General features: G+C 33.6%; 2 protein-coding genes across 3 annotated transcripts; both read left to right on the top strand.

Annotated features, from left to right (window-relative positions):
- Positions 1-1216: 1216 nt before the first annotated feature.
- Positions 1217-9342, top strand: LOC117122668 (C2 calcium-dependent domain-containing protein 6-like). Of its 2 annotated transcripts, XM_033268353.1 has the most exons (12): positions 1217-1317; positions 2512-2563; positions 3133-3260; positions 3798-3917; positions 4085-4129; positions 4425-4585; positions 5407-5495; positions 5611-5695; positions 6136-6244; positions 7893-8049; positions 8140-8189; positions 8646-9342. In XM_033268353.1, exons 1-12 carry the CDS (start codon positions 1228-1230, stop codon positions 8838-8840), a joined length of 1281 nt encoding a protein of 426 aa, XP_033124244.1. In that variant the 5' UTR covers positions 1217-1227; the 3' UTR covers positions 8841-9342. The 2 variants fall into 2 exon arrangements, with proteins under 2 accessions (XP_033124244.1, XP_033124245.1); XM_033268354.1 differs by lacking the exons at positions 1217-1317; positions 2512-2563; positions 3133-3260 and adding an exon at positions 2583-2664.
- Positions 9343-13586: 4244 nt separating this feature from the next.
- LOC117122666 (laccase-2-like) lies at positions 13587-22142 on the top strand. The gene is made up of 7 exons (XM_033268349.1): positions 13587-13742; positions 15788-16056; positions 17862-18520; positions 18945-19174; positions 20522-20793; positions 21164-21311; positions 21951-22142. The coding sequence occupies exons 1-7, from the start codon at positions 13694-13696 to the stop codon at positions 22118-22120; spliced, it is 1797 nt and encodes a 598-aa protein (XP_033124240.1). The 5' UTR covers positions 13587-13693; the 3' UTR covers positions 22121-22142.
- Positions 22143-22371: the final 229 nt, after the last annotated feature.

Below are 22371 nucleotides of genomic sequence, written 5' to 3' on the forward strand. Positions count from 1 at the left end.
CCTACAATAAATTTATTTGTTGAAATATTTCGAGCACTATCCCATATAGCAATATTTTATAATCTATAAAAATGTGTTTTTTTTTTGTGCCTAATCATAAACTTTCTTGATAAGCATAGATCTATTTTTTATTTGCTAATTTTGAGGTATTGGAACTTAGTAATGTTTTTAAATCACGAAAAACCAAACATGAAATTGACAATCAAATATTTTGCTTACTTTGTTGTAGGTCCAGCCTAGGCCTTTTGTACAGTTAATTTAATGTTTGAGCTGTAATTTCAATATAACGAGAAAATAATGTCAAGTGCAAGTAAACTTTCGTTTTGTTGCTTTCTTTCCATATTAATGTTTTGGTATGACATCATCCATATACCTTCACACTCACGTAGCCAATCGAAATGTACCGTTCCCCCATTCAAGTCGACCGATCTCAACAGCCTAAAAATCTAATTTGCATAGGTCTCTAAAGCCGGGCACTCGCTGCGTCGACGACGAATCCACATCTGCAACGCCGTCTGCTGATTGTCAGAGGCAGTCTGAGCGGATCCTCATTAAAGCGATCCGTTGGTTTGGCGCTGTCGCATGCGTTCGTCGTCGCGTTGTCGTCGTGATTTCGAAAAATCCCTACTGTTACCAATTATTATATACAGAACCATTTTCTGTGCCTAAAGCTACGTTCACATCAAGCCCGGATTTCGGTCCGGAGTCCGGATAAAAAATCGTGAAAAATGGGTTCAGTGGTAAAGAATAGGACCTTCACATCAAATTCGTACGATTTCCAATCCGGACTCCGGATCCGGACCGATGGATCTGAGTGCCATTTCTATCCTGAAATCGTACGTTCTTTTTCTTGGACCAATCAGCAACAAGATTGGTTGGTTCGAACCAATCGAACGCATACATACGTACTAAGCCGAACAACCATGTTCCGTGCGCGATGTGAACGCAGTGTTAAAAAAAACGTAGTGTCCGGGCTCGCTCCGGTCCGGATCCGGGCTTGATGTGAACGTAGCTTTAAGTTTGCGCGTATCAAAGTTGCGCAACCGAATACGATGAGTTCTACGCGTGCATTCAAGCGTACCATATTTTATTTTGTACGAACTCTACCGGCATTTGATCTACTGTTCGTATTTCATTACACTATTTTACTATTAATACCTCCATGCTACAACATTAGGCTAGGCCTTTGCCAAGGTTTCGATTATTGTTATATTAATCCAGGAAGTTATGTCTGCAATTCATATTCATAAACTGGACGACGTGGTGGAAGAAGATTTCTTTAACAAGGACAAAGCGCATTATATAACCGCACCACCGGTAAATAGTCCTTTACTTAAAGAAACCACCCAAAACAGTGTTAAGATAATTACAACATTCTCCGAAAATAGGCCTAGACATAAGCCTAGGGCCTAGGCTTAATTATGATATTTGTTTAGCTATATCTAGGCCCTATATAAACCTACCTGACATAGGCCTAGGCATAGGCTATCCTATCCTTTTTTTTATAGTTGGGATAGGCCTAGGCCTATAATCTCATTTTGATGGTTATTTTTAAATTGTAATATGCCTAGGCCTGTGTATGTCTAAGCCTACCCTGGGTCTAACCCTACGTTAGGCATAGTTATTATACATAAGTAGGCCTACTATTGATCAATGGTCAATGCCACTCTACTGGTTGTGGGTTCTGATAATTGATTGGATTGGACTGACTGGAATTATTTGAAATTAGCAATTTCATATTTAAAATGGGCGTTAGTTACGTTTGCCAATGAAGCCATTATGTTTCATTTTGCAAGGAAATAGGCAGATAATTTTTCTTTACTCAAAAATAACGTCATGCTTCTCTGGCCAAAGTTCCCTTAGTTTGTCAATCATGATCATTGGTGTAAGATATGCTATAGTTCCTAAATAAAATTATTGATTATGAATATGATTTGGAACTGTTTCAGAATGACGGCACAGTAAAATCCAGAATTGTACATTCGTGTTCGTGTTGGAAATTTCATCAATATCACCAGTTAACACATTCCTACTGCCGGTACAATCGTGTTTGATTACACCAAGCATTTTTCTTTGACAAAAAGGCATTATGTTTATTTTGTAAGGAAATATGCAGACTAAAGGCATGTTTATATTTGCAACTATACGATAATGATAAAAAGCTAAAAAGTAATTGTTCAGAGAAAATTAAAGAAATAAGCGAAGTTATTACACTAGGACGATTTGATAACGACTTATCGTGTATAGGCCTACAATAAAACATAATTTCACTAATCAATTCAAATGACGTCATAATCATGGCAAAACGATAAAATCGTGGTAGTAACAACGATTTTATCGTTTTTCCATGATTATGATGTCATTGGAATTTATTTGTCAAGATATTTTTTGACAAATTTATCGTTTACACTTTTTAGCTTTTCATCGTTATCGTTGCAAGTATAAACAGGTCTTTTATAGGCAAATTCAATGATATTTTGTCTTTAAACTATTAAATATTTTTCGTTTCAGAGTGGTGTCCTTAGTGTACATATGAAACAGCTTCGCAACATAAATGACCAATGTATCCTTGTACTGTATATATTTATATTTCAGATGAGATCGCATAGGTCTCCGTACTAAAAGCCGTACTGACTTTATTTTAAGACGATGATGGTGTTGATGGTAATGTTGATTTGATTTGTATAAATTATAATCTTCCACAAACAACTCCATGCTTCTCTCTGACTAAAGTCCAATTTGTTTGCTTTGGTCATTCTTAATCATTGGCAGGGGCGGATTTAGGGGAGGGGAACCCCGGCCCCAGCCCCACCCCCTTTTTCTGGAAAGTGAAAAAAATTTAAAAAAAATAAAGAAAGAAAAAGAAAAAATTGATCGCCCAAAATGCCTCCGAGGTTATTTTCGGGCATCTGAACACAGAAATCTCCCAGACCCCTAGCGTATTGTTATCTCGATTGGCCTCAATTTCTTCCCCCTTCTACCCACCCATCCCCCCCCACCCCGGACATCTCTGGATCCGCCCCTGATTGGTGTTTCGATATACAAATAGTCGGTAAATACAATTTCTGATTATGAATATGATATGATATCTTTTAAATTGTTCCAGAATGTCATCCTTAACCTTTGCAAAAGTAATCGGCACAGTAGATCCAGAATTATACATTCGTTTTCGTGCAGGAAATTTCATAAAAATCACTGGCAAACACATTCCTATGGACGGTACAATCGTCTTTGATGATACCAAGCACGTTTCTTTGACCGTAGGTTATATTTATTTATTTATTTATTCATATATTCATTTATTCATATATTCATTCATTCATTCATTCATTCATTCATTTCATTCAATCATTTATTTATTTATTTATTTATTTATTCTGCTTTTCTCCAAGAAATATATATATTTACTTTTTGTAACAGTTACGGTACATTACGTAAAACCGAGATCGATCTTCATCTTTAAGCTGGTTTTCCACCAGCAGCACGTTTTCATCACGAGATTCTCAAATGCGCAGGCGTATAGGTACAAATTTGCTATTCGAGTGAATAAATTCGCCTAGTGGAAAACCGGCTTTAAGCATTTAAAACGACAAGACAGGATCTCTGATAAGATATTTAAATAATTCCTGGTAGACCTACATGTAAAGGCAGACACTCTAAACCATCTTTGATGTAAGTGTGTTTGTGTGACGGTTATTATCTATACTGTAATTATGATCATATCCTCAGCTCATCAAACTTGATAGACATATTCAATTTGCATATTAATTTGACATTGCACACTCATAATTACTCAGATTTCTAGGAAAAGAAGTGACGTAAAGAATGACGTTCGTTTTGATCTTGTCTTAGTAGAAAACTCGCGAGTGCATCGCATTGTTGGTCATAAAGACATTCACTTATATGACATCATCAAGGTATGAATAAATGTATAGAATAATAATGAATATTATCATAAATTATAAATTAAAAAACGTAATAATGGTAACGTTTGTAGATTTATATAATCTTGGCATGAACGAGTAACCTGTAATTAACATCTTTTTCTGAGAATTATTATGTGTCCTTATCATTTTATTTGCAGAGTCTTTACCTGGCTAACACATATGATATCAGATACAAAAATCAGGTAGGCTAAGTGAAATCGCCTGCCATATTTAACATAAATAAAACGGAACGTTTTCAGCAATTATTCTAGCAACAGGTCTACGTAACTTATTCAATAATCAGTTCAATTTAATTAGAGACATACAGTCATTCTGAAATTAAAACATAGGCGCTATAGTGTAGAAATATATCGGTAATGCCTGACACTTTCCCCACTGGAAATAAGTCTTTTCTAGACTTTCGTGGGTTTTCCTTGGTGTTTACACCGAAGAAATCCAATCCAATCTCCAAAAAATATTTACAAATGCCATTTTTAGATTGTTGCCAAACTTGATTTGGAGCTTTGCTTTGCCTATGGTATATTTGGATTCGGATTTTCTCACCAACTTGAGAACCGGCAGAAAAAAGTTAGCGATATTGTTAGCCATTCGTTGTTTTTCCGGGTCGAGCCACCTGACCACCGAAAGCAAGTCAAAAGGTATAATTATTTTATTTTTTCCCAGTTTGAAAAATTATTATCGGTCCACATAATTTAGATATATAATGATAGGATTAAGTGTAGGAAATACCGAAAATATATAACGCGTAATTTTGAAAGTTTACGCTCGGTTTAAAAAAATATTGTCTGTCTATATAATTTACATATAAATAGGCCTAAATACCAAAGATAAAACTTATGTAGGCCTAGTACTAAAATACATTACCGTATTTATTCGAAATTGTTGGGAAGGGTTTTAGAGTGGACGTTTATTCCAGGGAGGCGTTATTCCAGGGAGCAAAAGGAGGCGTTTATTTATTTATTTGGTTGTAAAATAGATACGTAGGTATATATCCTAAATAAACGCCCCCTAAATTTCGCTGTAAATGTAGAACTACAGCACATAATTACAAAATGTGTTATTGCGTGATGATAAGATTTACTGATCCCAACCAGATTAGAACAAATCTACTGGAATAGAATTAATAGAATGCATTAAGAATGATTTGTACAGTCATTTAGGTGGTGGGGGTGGGGAGCGTTTATTTGAGGATAAATTTACTCCCTTAGGCGTTTATTCGTGGGAGGATTTATTCCAAATGAGTCTCTGGAGGGGGGGGGATGTTTAATCTTATTCGAATAAATGCGGCATTTTTTCCAACTATTCATTTAGGCCTATACATAGGCGGACGTTGGTAGATTAAGTCATAAATTAACCTAAGAACGCCACATTTACAGTGGATTTATGACGCGTAGGCATAAAAGTAATCGTTTATGAGATAGGCCTAAGCACTGCTAATTTGTTATCTTGTTTTTTTAAGCAATGTTATTACTCCGATGCCAGTGAGACATCCTGAGATTATAAACTTCACCGAGAAGGCTAATATTGGAGGCTTTGATCTTGAAAATGGTGCGGGTATTTTTACACGTCATCAATTTGCATTAGTATAGTACAGAATAGTAATTTCTTAATGCACACAATTCGTTTTACAAAATTGTTTTTTGTTTAAATTATTACTTTCCAGAATCAAACTTACCGGATATAAACATGTTCGATGATGTTGAAATTGTTGGTGAATCTAGTTTGTTACACAGAATTCTTAGAAGAAGGTCAGAACAATGTTATTCACACAAGGTGTACATGCATTTAAATGTAATTAATAATAATTATAATAACCATTATAATACAGAAAAAACAGCACATCGGTGCGTCTTGTACGAGTATTAATGCACTGGTTTATTTTTCTCTATTCCAAAGTATTTAATATAATTGGTCAGTGATTATAATTTTTATTCTGGTGTTAGAAATGCCTTGCGCTCTACACTGTAAATAATAATAATAATAATAATAATAATAATAATAATAATAATAATAATAATAATAATAATAATAATGAAGATGATGATGTTGATAATGAAGAATATGGTGGTGGTGATTATGATAATTATGATGATAGATGATGATGATGATGATGATGATGATGATGACGAATTGATGATGGTGATAATTATCATGAAGAAGATAATAACAACCTTCCAATACTGACTAGGATGAATCGTCTGCAGTCTAATTTCTCCCAGCTTCGTGGACGTCAACAACGCAAGAATTTTCTCGAGAAACTTGTACTCAGTCACATTGATGACCACCAAACAGTCGAGGTAATTTATATTTTTTAGAAAGTATATTTCAGTTCCGTTTTAAGAAGAACGGCGAGGTGCGCGCAACGGACGTTTTTCATGAAAATCCGTGCAGTCTGCAGACAGCGTCGCGTTGTCAAGTGCTCATCGGAGATAGATTCGTCGGTTGACCGTCGTGCGACCGTCATACGACGGAATGTGTGCTTAGGTTGTACTGACAACTAGCAGACGGCATTGCGTCGTACGTCAATCGTTCCAGGTAATGGAATCATCAGCCGACGACGGTCGTACGAGTGTCTGCTGACGCAGAGCATTCATTTTATTCTACACTCTTGTGAATCGGTAACCAGAAGGGTAAAAAAAAAAAGGAATAAAGGCCTTCTTCTTGGTATCCACCTTTTATTACGAAATCAATTATTGCAATAATAGACCTATTAAGCAATTAGTAGAGCTCCGCATAATACACTATAGGAAAATTATTATACGAAGGTTAGATTTAATGCTTGAAATTTTTGAATGCATTAAATCTAACCTAAGTATAATAATTTTCCATTTAGTGTACGATGCATGCTCTACTAATTGCTTTATAAGTCAATCGCCGTCTTTTAATTTTAGTTTTTTATAACTAACTTGTTGTAGCAGTCATCGGTTGCTATAGTGATATGATGAGTATACATGTGTATTTACATTTAGCTGTACGTATGCTGATTTTTGCTCCTGCGGTACGCGTTTAATTAACTACACATCAGCAGTACAGTACGGATACGATGAATAACTATTGTGTTAGAAAGAACTTGATTGTAATGCTATTTTGATAGACTTTCGTCAAAGAAATAAACATTTTAGCATTCGAGAGAGAATACAGTCACTGACGTACTTTTTGGTCGGCGCATGCAGACAGGTAAAATCGTGCGATGATTTCATAAACGGCCTAGTAGTAGTCTAGTAGGAGGATCTAAATTTGTTCCTTGAGTCTTTAAAAGAGGTCTAGAATAGGCCTATTCCTATTAAACGTCCAGTTTGTTATGTTTATGAGGGTCATTGATTCAATAATGAATTCCTTAATTGTTCATATTTAATATTGAATTTGAACTTTCTTCGGGTTCAAATTAAGCTTGCTTTACGAAAGTAAAAATTACAATTCAATTTTCATCGCGGTGGTGCACGATGTATTCGATTTTTACGTACACGAACCTATAAAAAATCAAGACAAGCGTCCACTAATTGAAAAATTAGTGAACGATGGGGAATAGGCAAATACGGTAACATTGGGAGTTGCAGTGATGACGTCACGATTGACTTATAAACAGTACCGGTATTATGGCCTACCATATATTTCTTATTAACTCTATTCATATTGTATATATAAGCCCTTCTTATTGAATGGATACTTATATTATATTATGATTTCCTTCATTTTTTCGATGTTTTTGATTATTTTTTTGATTATTTTTATTATTAGTAATATCTTTTTTTTATATTTATTTATTTATTCATCAGTCTTTTCTACGTGTTAAAAATATATATTTAATATATTTAAGAGGGACCCACTGTAGAAAGCTTTGCTTGTCGTGGTTTTTCCTTTTCTACCAACTTGTACCGTAACTTTTGTAATGAAAAAAGGAAGATGTGGAATAAATTGATGATTGCCTGATTGATTTCTTTACAGGGTCAAGGAACTATACCGGATAAAACACTAGTCGGAGGACAGCGGGGAGGGGCAACAAGCCCAGGAGACATAGTACAAGCTCCTCAAAATCTAAGCTCGAGTGAAGAGGAGGACGAGAGTGTTGACACGCTAGCTCCTATGCTTATTTTAGCACCCGGTATGTACTTTGACATGACGTATGTGTTTCTCATTGTCATCTATTATACTGGAAAAATTAAACGTCACACTATTATCTTATTCCGAACAGGACTGACTTCACGTGGTAGGGGATTAGCGGAGTTACCGACAGTTTCAGAGGTTCGTGCACATATCAAATATATAGGCTTACATACGACTGATAGCGGTAGGAAAAGCATTTTCTGATTCTCTAATGATTATTAAATCGGCCACTCACTGTACACGACGGTCGTTCGCCGACGCGAACGCGACGACGCGCACGTATCTGATCTTTTTTAATGACGATCCGTTCAGACTGCTACCTACCGACAATCAGACGGAGTTGAATTCGTCGTGCGACGGTCGTACCACGCAGTGAGTGCCCGGCTTTAGAATATGCGACTTAATGTAAATTTTGTTTGGTATAACACAAAATACTATCATCATCATCCTTCATCATTATAATCATCACCATTATCATCATCGTCATTATCATTATCATCATCATCTTCACCCTCCTCATTTTTATCAAGCCTTTGTGCGTGTTTGTGCATGCTTCGCTCTTTTTTATTCGATAATTATTGATTTGACGTGCAGGACGAGGGTTCTATTTCATCGGACAGCGCAAGTAATAGTAAGCGAACAGATGCAACAACTAGTAAAGTTCCACAAGACAATCAACTAGAGGCACCATACCAAACAACTACTACATCAACTACACTCGCTCGCGGCATTGCACGGCTTATTGGGCTACGCCCGTGGAGAAGGTCCGCCACGGATAACAACTCATAAAGTCATTCTGAACTAAAACTCCGACAGAAATGTTAATGCGTATACTTTATGTGTTTACAAATAGTTTATCGTGTTCGCGACGTTGAGTTTGACTGGGTATTTAAAAAATAATTATAGACTAAAGTTTCAGATACTATGATACATACCGTAGTTTGATCATATTAATAGGATAATAGTTAATAGCATAACCTATCCAATAGAACTTTATTGTAGTTAATAAGAAATTACGTAGGCCTATAACCCGCACTTTTTTGTATCTTGTTTATTGCGTGCATGTATGGCCTCGTTAATTGCCGAAATTTATTTCATTGTTGTGACATAACTATTTCTAATTGTCAACTGATCCTGGTTAGTTTCCATAACAATGCAAAACATTCTGTTTACTTGTTCCTGTCTGACAGTATACTTGAATTGTCAATAACAATGTCAAATATAAAATGTTTTAGTATATGGTTTATTCCTTCATGAAAAGATAAAATGACAACCCGTCATCACTTTATTAAGAAGCTTTCGATTGCACGACGACGACAGCATGACGTCACTAAAAGTCATCTGCGCATGCAAGAACGTAAAGGTCACCTCTCGTCGAGTAGATTCTGGAACGCAATTTGGTCAAATCTATGTATGCAGAGAACGTAGGACGCCAGGTAGGACGGTCGCGCATGAGTGATTCCGTTCTAGCGTCGCGTCGTCGCACAAATCGAAAGCTCCCTATTGTGTACGCTTTCAGGGGAGGGAGTGACTCAAAGTGTGAATACCTTTCTGGAGTGTCAATCAAACTTTAACTGACCAATCAGAAAAAGGGCCAGGAATACGCACACGTCTCACAACACTTACATGTACGAGTTGTCCCACGAACGCACGCGGGCTTAGCGAAAAGGTCTACAGGTCTATTTAACCAATTATCTTTCCCCCTTTGTCATATTAATTAAATAATATGTCCCCAGTTAATTCTGGATTATCAAAACGCTTGTGGCAGTACCACGTAGCATGCATTTGTCGATTTCACTTTGTCAAAACCAAAGTCTTGAAAGCAAGACCTTGGAATGCAAAATTCCGTTTACCAAATGTCATTGAGGACTCCTACAATGCAGAAATTTGAGTTACAGAAAGCTGCAACGTAGTTATTTCGTCTTCGTCGAGGGGAAAATGTGTCTCAGATTTAGATAGCGTTTTGGTCATTACCGTTTTGATTTTTTGCCGTTTTGTCCAGAAACCGGCCTGGCATGGTTGGCCTATTGTACATCCTAATGCCGTACATAAAAATATTTGTTGTCAAATGATGATCCTTATCCTCGGCAATAACTACATTACATCCATTGTAAAATAATACTCTTGCAACGAATTGGGGATTCTTTTTTTGTTCATGCTGCGATAGCATTTGCAATGAATAATGTTCTTGACTTAGGCCTAAAAAGTACCTCAGCCGGCGACGACTCACTGGAGCAATATGCACGTCGTGAATGTACCCGGTACGTTTTCTTGAAAAACCTACTATCCATTGGAGCCTTACCAAACCAAACTGATAAGTTTTGTTTTATCTATAATCTAAGTATGTATACTCAAGTTTGGTAGTTTTGAAATAAATGTTACGGAACGAAAACGATAGTCATTACCGGTATATATAAATAATGATTTTACTCAAAGTCATTATAAATAATTATTTTAACATCATATTATTTATAAATAAGAAAAATCGTTCCTCCAATTATTTATATATAATTGTTCGAAGAAAACTAATTATATGTATATAATGCATGTACATCATTTTATATAAATAATGGTTTCACATACAATTATTTAATGCCGAAATCATCATATAGTGTATCCCTACCTAAGCTGGTCGAACGTTTCGTTTATGTCTATACCCTAGCTGCACTGATGAGGCCTGGAAGGCCGAAACGGATCCGTCTGCAGATATTGGGATTCCTTCCAGTGGATGCTTAGTTTATTTTGTCATTCTGATCGGATTTTCTCTACTGTTCCGTTTTAATTTTAAATAGTATTGCATTATGTGGCAGTTTGCTTTTTTATGGGTTTTCCCCATTTGCTTTTTAACTTTATAAATAATAAACATTTATTCAACAGTGTTAACGGCGTTCCTTCAATATCATATATAATATACGACAGTATTTCTAGCCGTATTTCCAGATTTATCTGGCCGAACGCCCTCTTGAGGCATAGCATTGTGTAATACAATGTTCCCGGTCCCGATGGGTATTTGGACCTGTTCAACCATTAAGCCTTCGTGGTCTAGTGGTTATGACGCTCGCCTTGTCAGCGAGAGGTTCGAAACCCGTCGGAGGCATTTTATTACACAATGATTTTTCATAGGACTTTATTCGTTAGAAAGCTACAGGGTAGCCTATGATGTTCCATCATGTCCTTATAGCCTACGATGTTCCATCATGTCCTTATTTAACACTGTATATGTACCTTTGATGATTTATATTATATATATATATATATATATATATATATATATAATTGTTTCACAACCATTGTGTGTATAATGTGATAGTACATTTCATTATTTAACGAAATTATATATATATAAGTACATTTTGCGCCTTAACAAAATTATATATATATACTGTATATATAAGTATATACATATAAGTACTTATATACATATAAGTACATTTGGTGCCTTAAGTCGCCAAATGTACTTTCATTATTTAACTAAATTCTGTACATATACAATAAATAATTATTTTAACATCATATTATTTATAAATAAGGAAAATCGTTCATCCAATTATTTATATATTGTTAAAGAAAAATAATTATATATATATAATGCATGTACATCATTTTATATAAATACTGGTTTCACATACAATTATTTAATACCAAAATCATCATATACAGTGTATATATAATTGGTGAAAAACCATTAGGCCTATATATAATGGATTTACAACCATTATATATATAAATATATAATTGTTTCACAACCATTGTGTGTATAATGTGATAGTACATTTCATTATTTACATATAAGAAATTATATACATATAAGTGCATTTTGCGCCTTAACAAAATTATATATATATATACCGGTACTGTATATATATATATATATATATAAGTATATACATTATAAGTACTTATATACATATAAGTACATTTGGCGCCTTAAGTCGCCAAATGTACTTCCATTTAACTAAATTATATACATATAAGTACATTTGGCGCCTCAAGGCGCCAAAGGTACTTATATACATATAATTCATTATTTAATATATAATTAAATATTTTTTCATTATATACATATAATAAGTTTTGCCTCCAACAAATATATATATATAAACGGAACGATTTTCATTATATATAAATAATTTAAAGTAGCAAAACATTATTTATAAATAATTGAAGTGCCGAAAGTCATTATATACAGTATAAATAATGATTTTACTCATTATTTATAAATAATTGTTTTAATATCGTATTATTTATAAAACGAAAATCGCTTCACCAATTATTTATAGGCCTATGTAATTGTTGGAAACAAAACTAATTGTATATAACGAACAAATTTTGAATTATATATTAAATAATGAACTATATGTATATAATTTTGTTAAATAATGAAAGTACATTTGTCGCCTCATAGTCTCGCGATGTAAACAAACCATCAGTTTCCAATTTGTTTACAGTCTATGTTCACAAGGTACACAGCATTTCTGATATAGGCCTATAATCCAGAATACATTGCAGCAAAATTTAATTCCTTGAAGTGTATACAACATACTTAATTATTAATAATAATAATAATAATAATAATAAGTGACATTTATAAAGCGCTCTACGCCAGCAAGCCGGCCCCAGAGCGCATACAATCATCAAATTTAAACCACAACAGTGTACAATACAAATTCAAGAAAAATATTTACAATATTATCATTCAAAACACCAAAAACTAAACAAAATTATTCATTGACATAATGCATAAAAATGTAAGCCATATATTTTACATGTTGATGAAAAACATCAAGGGCAGGTAGGTGTATAGGCCTTGTACCAATAAGTTATCAGTCAGTTATGTACACAGGCAAAAAGACATTCATTTGCATTAATACCGTACTTTCTGGCCAGTTATAAGTTCTGTATAAAATAACACGGATACATTGATTGTATTTAGGTCAAACTAATGCTCTGTCAACAATATCAAATCTTATGTGACAACAAATGTGATGGGCATGCGCATATATGGGCACAATGACGTCATATCACATAATTTCAAATTGTATCAAAAAAGTTGTCAATTTTTTTTTAGAAAACACCTTTTGACCAATAAGCAAACACTACAAATCACACAAACCAATCGGATTTGATAATTCAGTTTTTTATCAATGTACATCACATTATTTGATGCAGTTTGATGTACTGTATTCTGATATTATTCTATCACAACTTTATGTGGCGATTTTTTGAAGAAATTTGATAGTGTAGGAGCTTCATTAGTCATTGGAAATAGAATCTTTAACTATTTCGTTATATTATTATATAGCCTACTGCTTTGTTCTCTCTATCATTTCAATGTTATATATATTTTTTGAGAGTTGATTTATTTACGTTTTAAAGCCTATAATTATTTGCCCCGTCACAGGAAATGGAATCTTAACTATTTATTGTTTTATTTACTATTTTATTGTTGAAAGGCAATCCGTATGACTCTATAAACCCTATATTAATTTGCTGGTAGCAAGTTTTATCAGAGATTTACTGGTAAAAGCTTGTCTTAGCTACCAGTACATTGTGCCGGATAAACTGTCCGGCTGAGCTCATAATCTCTAAATAAAAATGTAACCAGTACTCAATAGTCATTCGTCGGTTTGGCAATATACAGAATGGTGAAGTTTTGGACGTGTACGTTGTTGCTGATTTTTGTAAAACATGGTAAGAAATGATTTTACTATACTTCAGTTTAATATATATTTTTAGTGTTCACAAATTCGAATTATTTATTTTGGATATCTAGTTAGGCAGACGGAGCACCTAAGTGGCAAAAAATTATTTACAAAGCGACTTTTGTTGGAAACTGTTGATATCGACTTGGAATACCACCAAAAACAGTTGGATGGATTTCGGGCATGGAAAAATTTTTTTTTATGACCTTCTACCTAAAAAGGGTAATTCTATATATATAGCAACAAGGTGGTGGGGAGTAGAATAGATAGCCATATCTTATCCTAAACCCGTAATACATGCATTTTTAAGTATAAAATATCATTGTTCATTACCACTACATTTTTTTTTATCAAGCGTTACGCAAACATATCATTAATGATGTCAGAAACGGTCAAAGGTCAAAGGTCATTGCAACAAATTGGCCCATACCTTAAAAAAGCGATGAATTATGTACATTCCTTTTGAAGTTCCTGCTTTTTTCTCTCAACAAAGTGTTTTATGGCTCATTAAATCTTAAATTTTTATAATAATTTAAAATTGGCGTCCAAAGATGGCCGACATACATTTTGCATAGCTATTATTCAGTAACAAGTGGCACTTAATTGGGATTTGCTGTGGAAATTTCTTATTTTCTAGGTCATAATATACCATGCAATAAAAAGAATGTAAATCGAGTTTAAGGAATATATAAACAAATATTGAATTTAAAATGAAAATATGTGATAATAAGCAAGGCACACGTCATTGCTGAAGAACCACAGATTCTTCTGGTCGCTTAAACCACCATTCCATTGTGGTCAAGTTGTGCTGACGTTCGCCATGTCGCCATGTTTGTGGAAGGTCACGGGCTCGAGTCTCGGTTGATTTTTTTTTATTTTTCTTTGTTAGATTTTCTTTTTGCTACTTTTCACATTAATATTTCTGAGTGCTCTGGTCCAGACTCTGTGGAGTATTTTAGGAAATGTTATACAAATGCTCATTATAACAGTGGGCCATAGCCTCAGCAGAGTACAGTATTATTTAAGCATAAATTGTATAGGGACAGTTGCGTATCTAGAAGTAACAGGGGGATGATGTGGGAGACGCAAGGGTGCAATGTGGCTCAATGATTTTTTTTTTGTGGGCGTTAAGTTGCTAAATAAGATGATATTCAATGATTTTAAATACTTGAGCTGACTTTTTTGCTTCCAATGTGAAGGAGGCGTAAGTTTTTTTTTTTTGGACAGTGCCCCCCCCCCCTCACACACTCCATAGACATGCCACTGTAGAGACCATTCCAAATTTGATATTTATTTATATTTTACTTAAGCTCTTATTAAACCATATTTTAAATGATATTGATCAATGCTATGACCAAGAAAATGTAAACACTGCAGTCACCACTATAGGACTACTAATTAATGGGTTATGGGTATGAAAAATGAATATAGCAGCCATTTTGGAGTACTTTTTGGAATTATTCAATTTTTGAAAATTATTCTTTAATCAATATCAGATGAATTTTGAATTGGTTTCAGTTAAGAAAAAAAAAAAAAAAAAAAAACTCCGAGACAAAAAGTAATTAATTTATGGCTATTTTAAAGTTTTTGGAGCCATTTTGGCGGCCATCTTGGAAAAATCACTTGATGCTTGTGCAATTTTTGGCTAAAATGTACATATTCATTTTTTCTAGACATTACAGAAAACATCCGAAAAAAGTTTTCTTGCACTTGTTTTTTGGGTCATATGTGGGATAGAACCGACAACCCCTACCGTTTCAGTGTTTGTTACTAAAAATAGATTGACCTTTATATAAAAGGTCATAACTCCTTTTCCCATGGGAAAATTTTTCCAACTTTTTTTTTTGGTGGCTCTTGAAACCCTCTTAGATAGTTTCTACTCAAAAAACCTTTGTACATAATTGTTTGCCACTTTGGCCAAAAAACTGGGGTTTTCACCCTAATTAATCAGATTCTTATACTTAATATATATTATCATCTCAATCAATGGTCGGGGTAATTGTCAAAATTGATGCATGGTTAATTCTTTTGCAGGTTTAATTTCTGCTTTGCAATGTAAAATAAAAGAGAAGCCTCAGCCTGCAAATGACGATTCGGGTTGCTTAAGAACATGCGAATATCCGGCACAACCTAGGATATGCGAGTACGAGTTTACTGTTGCATGGACAAATAGTATGTCAGCACACTGTGGAAACTGTCCATTCGTCAGAGAAGATTGTAGTTTGGAAAATTGTATATCGGTCGACGGGTCTTCTCGAAATGTACTAGCAGCGAATGGGAGCTTTCCAGGACCATCAATTCAAGTGAGTAACAGTAGTCATAATGTATTCTAGACCTACTTCATTTTCAGGGGCAGGGGAGAGAGGGAAGGGTCACCAAACTGTCAGAATAGGTAAGTAGGTATAACGATGGGGGTGGAGGTCCCATTGAAACAGTTTGTACAGTTTTTATATTCTATTTTCTGTTATTTCAATACATGGTATTGGTATGTACTGAAATTTAATAATGTTGTGGTAAAATGAGGGTCACTTGCCCATCCCCCACCCCCATGCTCAGAGTGAGCTATTTCAAGGCATTACGTTATAATTAGTGTACACACTACTTCATGTTAATATGGCTATTTCACAACAATATATTTTGTGTAAAAGAATTGATTGATTGTAATAGCCAAAATATTATAGTGTGTATACACAGAAAATAATAAAGTCTGTGCGAATTTTGGCTGATCGGCGGGGTAACGACCACCAATAGAAAATCTTTTAAACAACCCTAAAGGCCTGTTTATACTTCAACGATAACGATAAAAAAGCTAAAAATCAATTGTTCATATAGAAAATAAAAGAAATAAGAGAAGTTTCTCACTAGAACAATTCGATAACGATTTATCAGTTATGCGATAACAACATATTTTGACAAATCAAATCAGATGCCGTCATAATCATGGAAAAACTTTAAAATCGTAATTTTTTTCATGATTATGACATCATCTGAATTGATTTGTTAAAATATTTTGTTATCGTATACACGATAAATCGTTATCGAATCATCCTAGTGTAAAAACTTATTTTATTTCTTTTGTTTTCTATATGAAAAATCGCTTTTTAGCTTTTTTATCGTTATCGTTATCGTTGAAGTATAAACAGGCCTTAATCCAGCAATGTATTATTAACTTTCGCATTTTACTTCATTGATGACATTTCTAAGACGTGTGAATAAATAGAGGCACTGCTAAATATACCGGTACATTCCAACTTGCATCTTGCCTTGAAGTGGAATAAACTCCCTCCGCATTTATTTAACCATTATTCGGTAATTTTGATATCGCATACCGGTAAATCGTCTGATCATGAGCAAAGAGTTTTAGATAGTTTATGTGTACATCTATTGCATATGAAGGAAGTTTGTGATATAATTGTAATAAAGAAAAAAAACATAAAATGTCGATTTTGTTCAAGAGGATTTTATAAGACAGTGGTCATCCTTAGTGATAATTTTCTTTCAAATTAATGACTTTGACTAGGGCCTGTATGCCTATATTTATTCTATTTTTAATTTTTAAGAATTATACATATTAACATGATCAATGATTAATATGTTCTTGTTTTATAAATATTGAAAAATTACAGATAGTTTTTATATTTCAAATAGTTATATTAGTTGAAACATGATACCGTGTTCTTAATTATACCATAAATATCATGTTTATCGGAATTGTAAGAAGAATTAATTTAATAAACGTGGTTTTCGATCGAAATTATTTTAATAGAGACAGTTCTATGTCCTTCTATTTAGAAGTGTATAAATATTCAAAAAATACCATTATTTATGGTAGTCGAAGATTAACGGCTAAATGGTAGAATATGAACATTTGAAAATAAAACTTCCGCAGGGAGAAGCCTGGCCAAAAAAGAAAATAAAAAACTGGTCAAATTCTTCCGGTAAAAGAAAGATTGTAAAAGATACAAAATGAGAAAATATGCGAGCCTGACTCGAGGAATCGAACCCTGGCCTTCTGCCTGGTATGCAAAGGCATTTTATTCAACATTCTTCCTGCCAAATGTATAGACCTAACCATTCATCATTACATGTTTATTTCTTTACTCAACAGGTTTGTGAAAACGATATAATCAGAGTAAAAGTAAACAACAATGCTCAGAATTTTGCAGGCCTATCCATCCACTGGCATGGGATCCACCAAATAGATACGAACTGGATGGATGGCGTCCCGCGCCTGACGCAATGTCCTATAGCACGCGGATCGTCGTTCGTGTACGAGTTCAAGGCTGATCCTGCTGGAACTCATTGGTGGCATGTACATACGGGTTTCTCCAGAGCAGACGGGTTACTTGGATCACTTATAGTTAGAAAACCCAAAATATTAGAACAAAATAGTAACCAGTATGATTTTGATCTACCAGAACACACTATTATGTTATCAGATTGGTCAAATATAGGAGGATTAGATACGTCTTTGAAGACGGCTGTTCCCGCAAAATTTACAAGAACACCAACACTTACTATACTTGTAAACGGAAAGGGAAGTACACATGAATTCATTGACGACAATGGTCAAACTTTCAAAACTCCAGGCACAATATTCGAAGTCCAGGAAGGCGTGCGGTATCGATTTCGAATAATCGGTGGATTCGTTGCTGCTTGTACTACCTCGTTTTATATTACGGGTCACCGACTTATTGTTATTAATGTGGACGGTTACGAAGTCGCTCCAGAAAATGTAGGCTCGTTAAGGATTGGTCCAGGAGAAAGGTATGAACTTTATTTGCCCTTAGTTAAGGCTTCAAGGTGATTAAAACTTAATATATTAACCTAATTATGATGATTATTATCATTATTATTATTTTTATTTATTATTAATATTATCATTATTATTATTGTATACAGTATAGGCCTACATCATTTACTAATGCTATTGATAACACTTGTTATCAATCAATCAATCAAATAAATATTTATTCAGCAAAAAAAACAATCAAATGTAAGATGGCCTACATTATTGAATGCCAAGACTTTTGTAGTAGAGAAATACACTCCTTCACAAACTTTGCAGAGATTTTATAACATAAACCATTCTAAAATGTATGTCAATTGATGTTTTAACAAAAATGCTGGCTACAGGTTAGTCAGTGTATGGTTTATAAACTTTAATGTATTTAGATTTTTTTTATTCTAGATATGATATTGTTTTACATGCTGACCAAGCGCCCTCAACGTACTGTGGATATATGGTTGGAATTGCCAACGCTTCATGCGCGAACACTTATTCGTTCTTACTGAAATATAAAAACAGTCAGTTTTCTCCGGTTTGCAACTCGAGTCACTCATTTGTTAATGAAGAGTATGGTACTCCTCAACACCAGGATGCAAGAAGAATGCTTTCTTTGAACTTAGCGGAATCTCTAGGTAGGCCTAATAATAATAATATTAAAAAAAAGTTCTTAACCATTCTAAAGTAGTCAGCAGAACAAGTCGTTGTCATTGAAAATCTAAATAGTTGACATGCTTTAGCTGTACAAGAAATGCAACACAATAGTTAAATCAAACAATATTTGGTCTTATATACTTTAACAATTTATTTAATTACATTTATTAATAAGAAAGAAAACTGTTTTGTCTTTCTAATATTAGTTTACTACTGTATATTTCCTTTTCTTTTCTTTCACTTCCCTTGCTCTTGTTTCCTTATCTTTTCTTTTCTTACATTACAGTGTATTTCCTTTTTTTTTTCTATAGCTTACCATTTTCCTCTCTATTGTTTCCTTTTCTTTTTTTTTCGTTTATGTTTTCTTGACTTTCATTTCCTTTTATTTTTTCCCTTCTTACGTTTTCTCATGTTTTACTTCCCTTTTCTTTCCTTTCTAATATTATTTGTTTTCCTTTTCTTTTCTCAATTATCTTTCTTTTACCAAAGCCAAGCAATGACGTATGACAGATTGACAGGCAAACAAAATAGACTAAAGCCGGGCAATCACTGCGCGCGTGGTACGACCGTCGCACGACGAATCCATTGCGCCCACGTCTTTGGTGTTTGATTTTTGAAAATATTTTATACTTTTTATTTATTTAATTTATTTATTTATTCATTTATTTGTATATATTTATATTGTATTGTCATTGTATTTGTTTTTGATGATGGAGTAAGAGCAGTTTACTGTTTGGGGTTATGCCTATTACTTACTCCTGGCAAGAATATTGTATGTATACTTTTTACTCTGCCGAAAAAATATTATTATTATTATTATTATTATTATTATTATTATTATTATTATTATTATTATAGTTTTAACTATTTTTGCACTTAACAATGCTATTCGGTCACTGAAACTATTTTTACTAGCATTTATTCTAATTCTAATATTTTATTGCTGATCTGAATCTTTTATATTGTTTTTTGTTTTATGTATACTTTTATGTAAAGGTGTTTAGTATGGGAGAGACAATTGATACTTGCAGTTTTAGCAACCCTCGGGCAATGAATGTATGCTTTGTCTTGCTTTTACTTGGATATTGAATAAATAAATGAATAAACAAACACACAAACAAATAAACAAATAGGGGGGTGGGGTGCTAAATATTTTAACCAATTTACATTTCAGAAATATTTGGCACCAACAAAATGGATACAGGCCCTACCTACTTGTTCTCATATTAGTTGCTCCATTAAAAATATAGAATTAAAATTAGATAATATCTGTTTAGCACAAAATATAAATCTTTGACTTTAGGTGTTACTGCTATTAATTTTTACAGAACCAATTGATCCTGAGTGGTACAATGTGGATGAGACATTTTATATTTCTTTGCGATCCTTCGATATGTTCACAACCGGACCCTACGCTGGCCAGTTCTTTGGGCGTCCAGCGATGAACAATGCAGTCTTTTTATCTCCGCATATGCCATTCGTAACCAATCCTCCAGGACCTTCTGATACATGCGATACTACGAGAAATAAAACTATGTATGATACTTGTGTTGAGGATCACTGCATGTGTACAAACGTATTGAAAATTCAGCTTGGAAAGGTAAGATCTATACGTTTTCATTGTTGGGATTTTAAAGATTATTGTAACACAAGTTCACGTCACTTCGTGTTTTACCGGTGGCGCATTTTAACGCAATTAATGATGATTTAAGCTCTGTCGACACTGTGAAAAAATAGGTGAGATTTGCTTAGATCATGATGATGTCATTGCACACCCATGTGACCGAACCGAATGTGTCTGTCACGTAAACTTTCATAGTGTGGACCGAGCATTAAGCCCATTGCAAAACAGAGTAACAGAACGTATATGTTTATTTAAAACTGGACTATTATTTAAAAATTGTTAGTTTCATATTTAGAGTGCAATATTTTCTCAAATTATAAAATAAGCCTATTTACTTTGTTTATAGGTTGTAGACTTGGTGATGTTGAATCTGAATGGTGATATTATTCCTCATGCGTTACATATGCATGGAAGTTCGTTCCGGGTTCTGGGCGTAGCTTCCTTCAGAAATACATGGATGAATTTGCAGAAGGTTATTGAACTTGATGAGCAAGGTAAAACATAACGTTTATGATGCAACGTTCTCTTCTTCATCGATGTTTGCTGAATACCCGGCATATAAACACAAAATGTTATTAACATTCGCGAAACGTTGTGTTATAGTTTATATCATGGTATAACATTAACACACGGTGGCAGCAACGTTTCCAGTAGTCAGAAATTACGTTATAAATACATATTTATGATTCTAAAAAATGTTTTGAATACGGTACAAAACCGAACTTAAAATTTTTAGCTTGGTTGGCCGTCGCTTTTCATTGTTAAGATGAGAAGTGACTACACGTTTTTTATTATTATTATTATTATTATTATTATTATTATTATTACTACTATTATGGATTTTGAAACACATTCATTGACAAGAAACTAACATCGACACATTCAAACAACTACTCAAAACACATCTTTTTAATTTATATTTTGCTTAAAACTCTGAATTTGTATTTCTAATGTAAAGTTATTATTATTATTATTTTATTTTATTTTTTATATTATTATTATTATTATTATTATTATTATTATTATTATTATTGGTTGAATTTAAATTCACAATCAACTGTATTTTAAGTCCTAAACACAAAATCTAAAAGTTAGTAGGAACGTTTTTTTGGGTTTTTTTTTTCATTTTCAAGGTGGTCTATTACGGCGCCCCGTCGATAAAGCAGTCCTGAAAGACACTTTGAACGTCCCCGAGAATGGCTATGCTATATTAAGGATCAAAGCAGACAATCCGGGTTACTGGCTGTTCCATTGTCATATATTGAATCATGCAGAGGTAGGTCAATGTAAACTATTGTTTTGATATTGAAATGTTTGATTTGTGTTTGATCCAATTTTTGAGCTCTATTTACATAGCGATTTAACATGAAAAAAATTAACATAAATAAGTCGCAGGGAGTTTTCGCAAGCTTACGAAAACGAATACAGTTACGTCATCATTTTTTTTTTGTCAATCCATCCCATACAGTAGCATATCGATGACTTTTAAATGAACCAACGATCATATTCAGCCCGTATATGTATATATCAAAGATCTTATAAACACAAGATAGC

Source organism: Anneissia japonica, unplaced genomic scaffold (assembly GCF_011630105.1).
Source record: "Anneissia japonica isolate Jap-2015-1 unplaced genomic scaffold, ASM1163010v1 scaffold287945_len1679841_cov205, whole genome shotgun sequence".
Taxonomy (NCBI): Eukaryota; Metazoa; Echinodermata; class Crinoidea; order Comatulida; family Comatulidae; genus Anneissia; species Anneissia japonica.

Excerpts from the sequence above, each read along its gene's own strand:
- LOC117122668 (XM_033268353.1), top strand. The coding sequence starts at position 1,228 with ATGTCTGCAATTCATATTCATAAACTGGACGACGTGGTGGAAGAAGAT. Across the intron at positions 8,050-8,139 it reads TATGCTTATTTTAGCACCCG|GACTGACTTCACGTGGTAGG; the intron begins GTATGTACTTTG and ends TATTCCGAACAG. Across the intron at positions 8,190-8,645 it reads AGTTACCGACAGTTTCAGAG|GACGAGGGTTCTATTTCATC; the intron begins GTTCGTGCACAT and ends TTTGACGTGCAG.
- LOC117122666 (XM_033268349.1), top strand. The coding sequence starts at position 13,694 with ATGGTGAAGTTTTGGACGTGTACGTTGTTGCTGATTTTTGTAAAACAT. Across the intron at positions 18,521-18,944 it reads AGGATTGGTCCAGGAGAAAG|ATATGATATTGTTTTACATG; the intron begins GTATGAACTTTA and ends TTTTTATTCTAG. Across the intron at positions 20,794-21,163 it reads TGAAAATTCAGCTTGGAAAG|GTTGTAGACTTGGTGATGTT; the intron begins GTAAGATCTATA and ends CTTTGTTTATAG.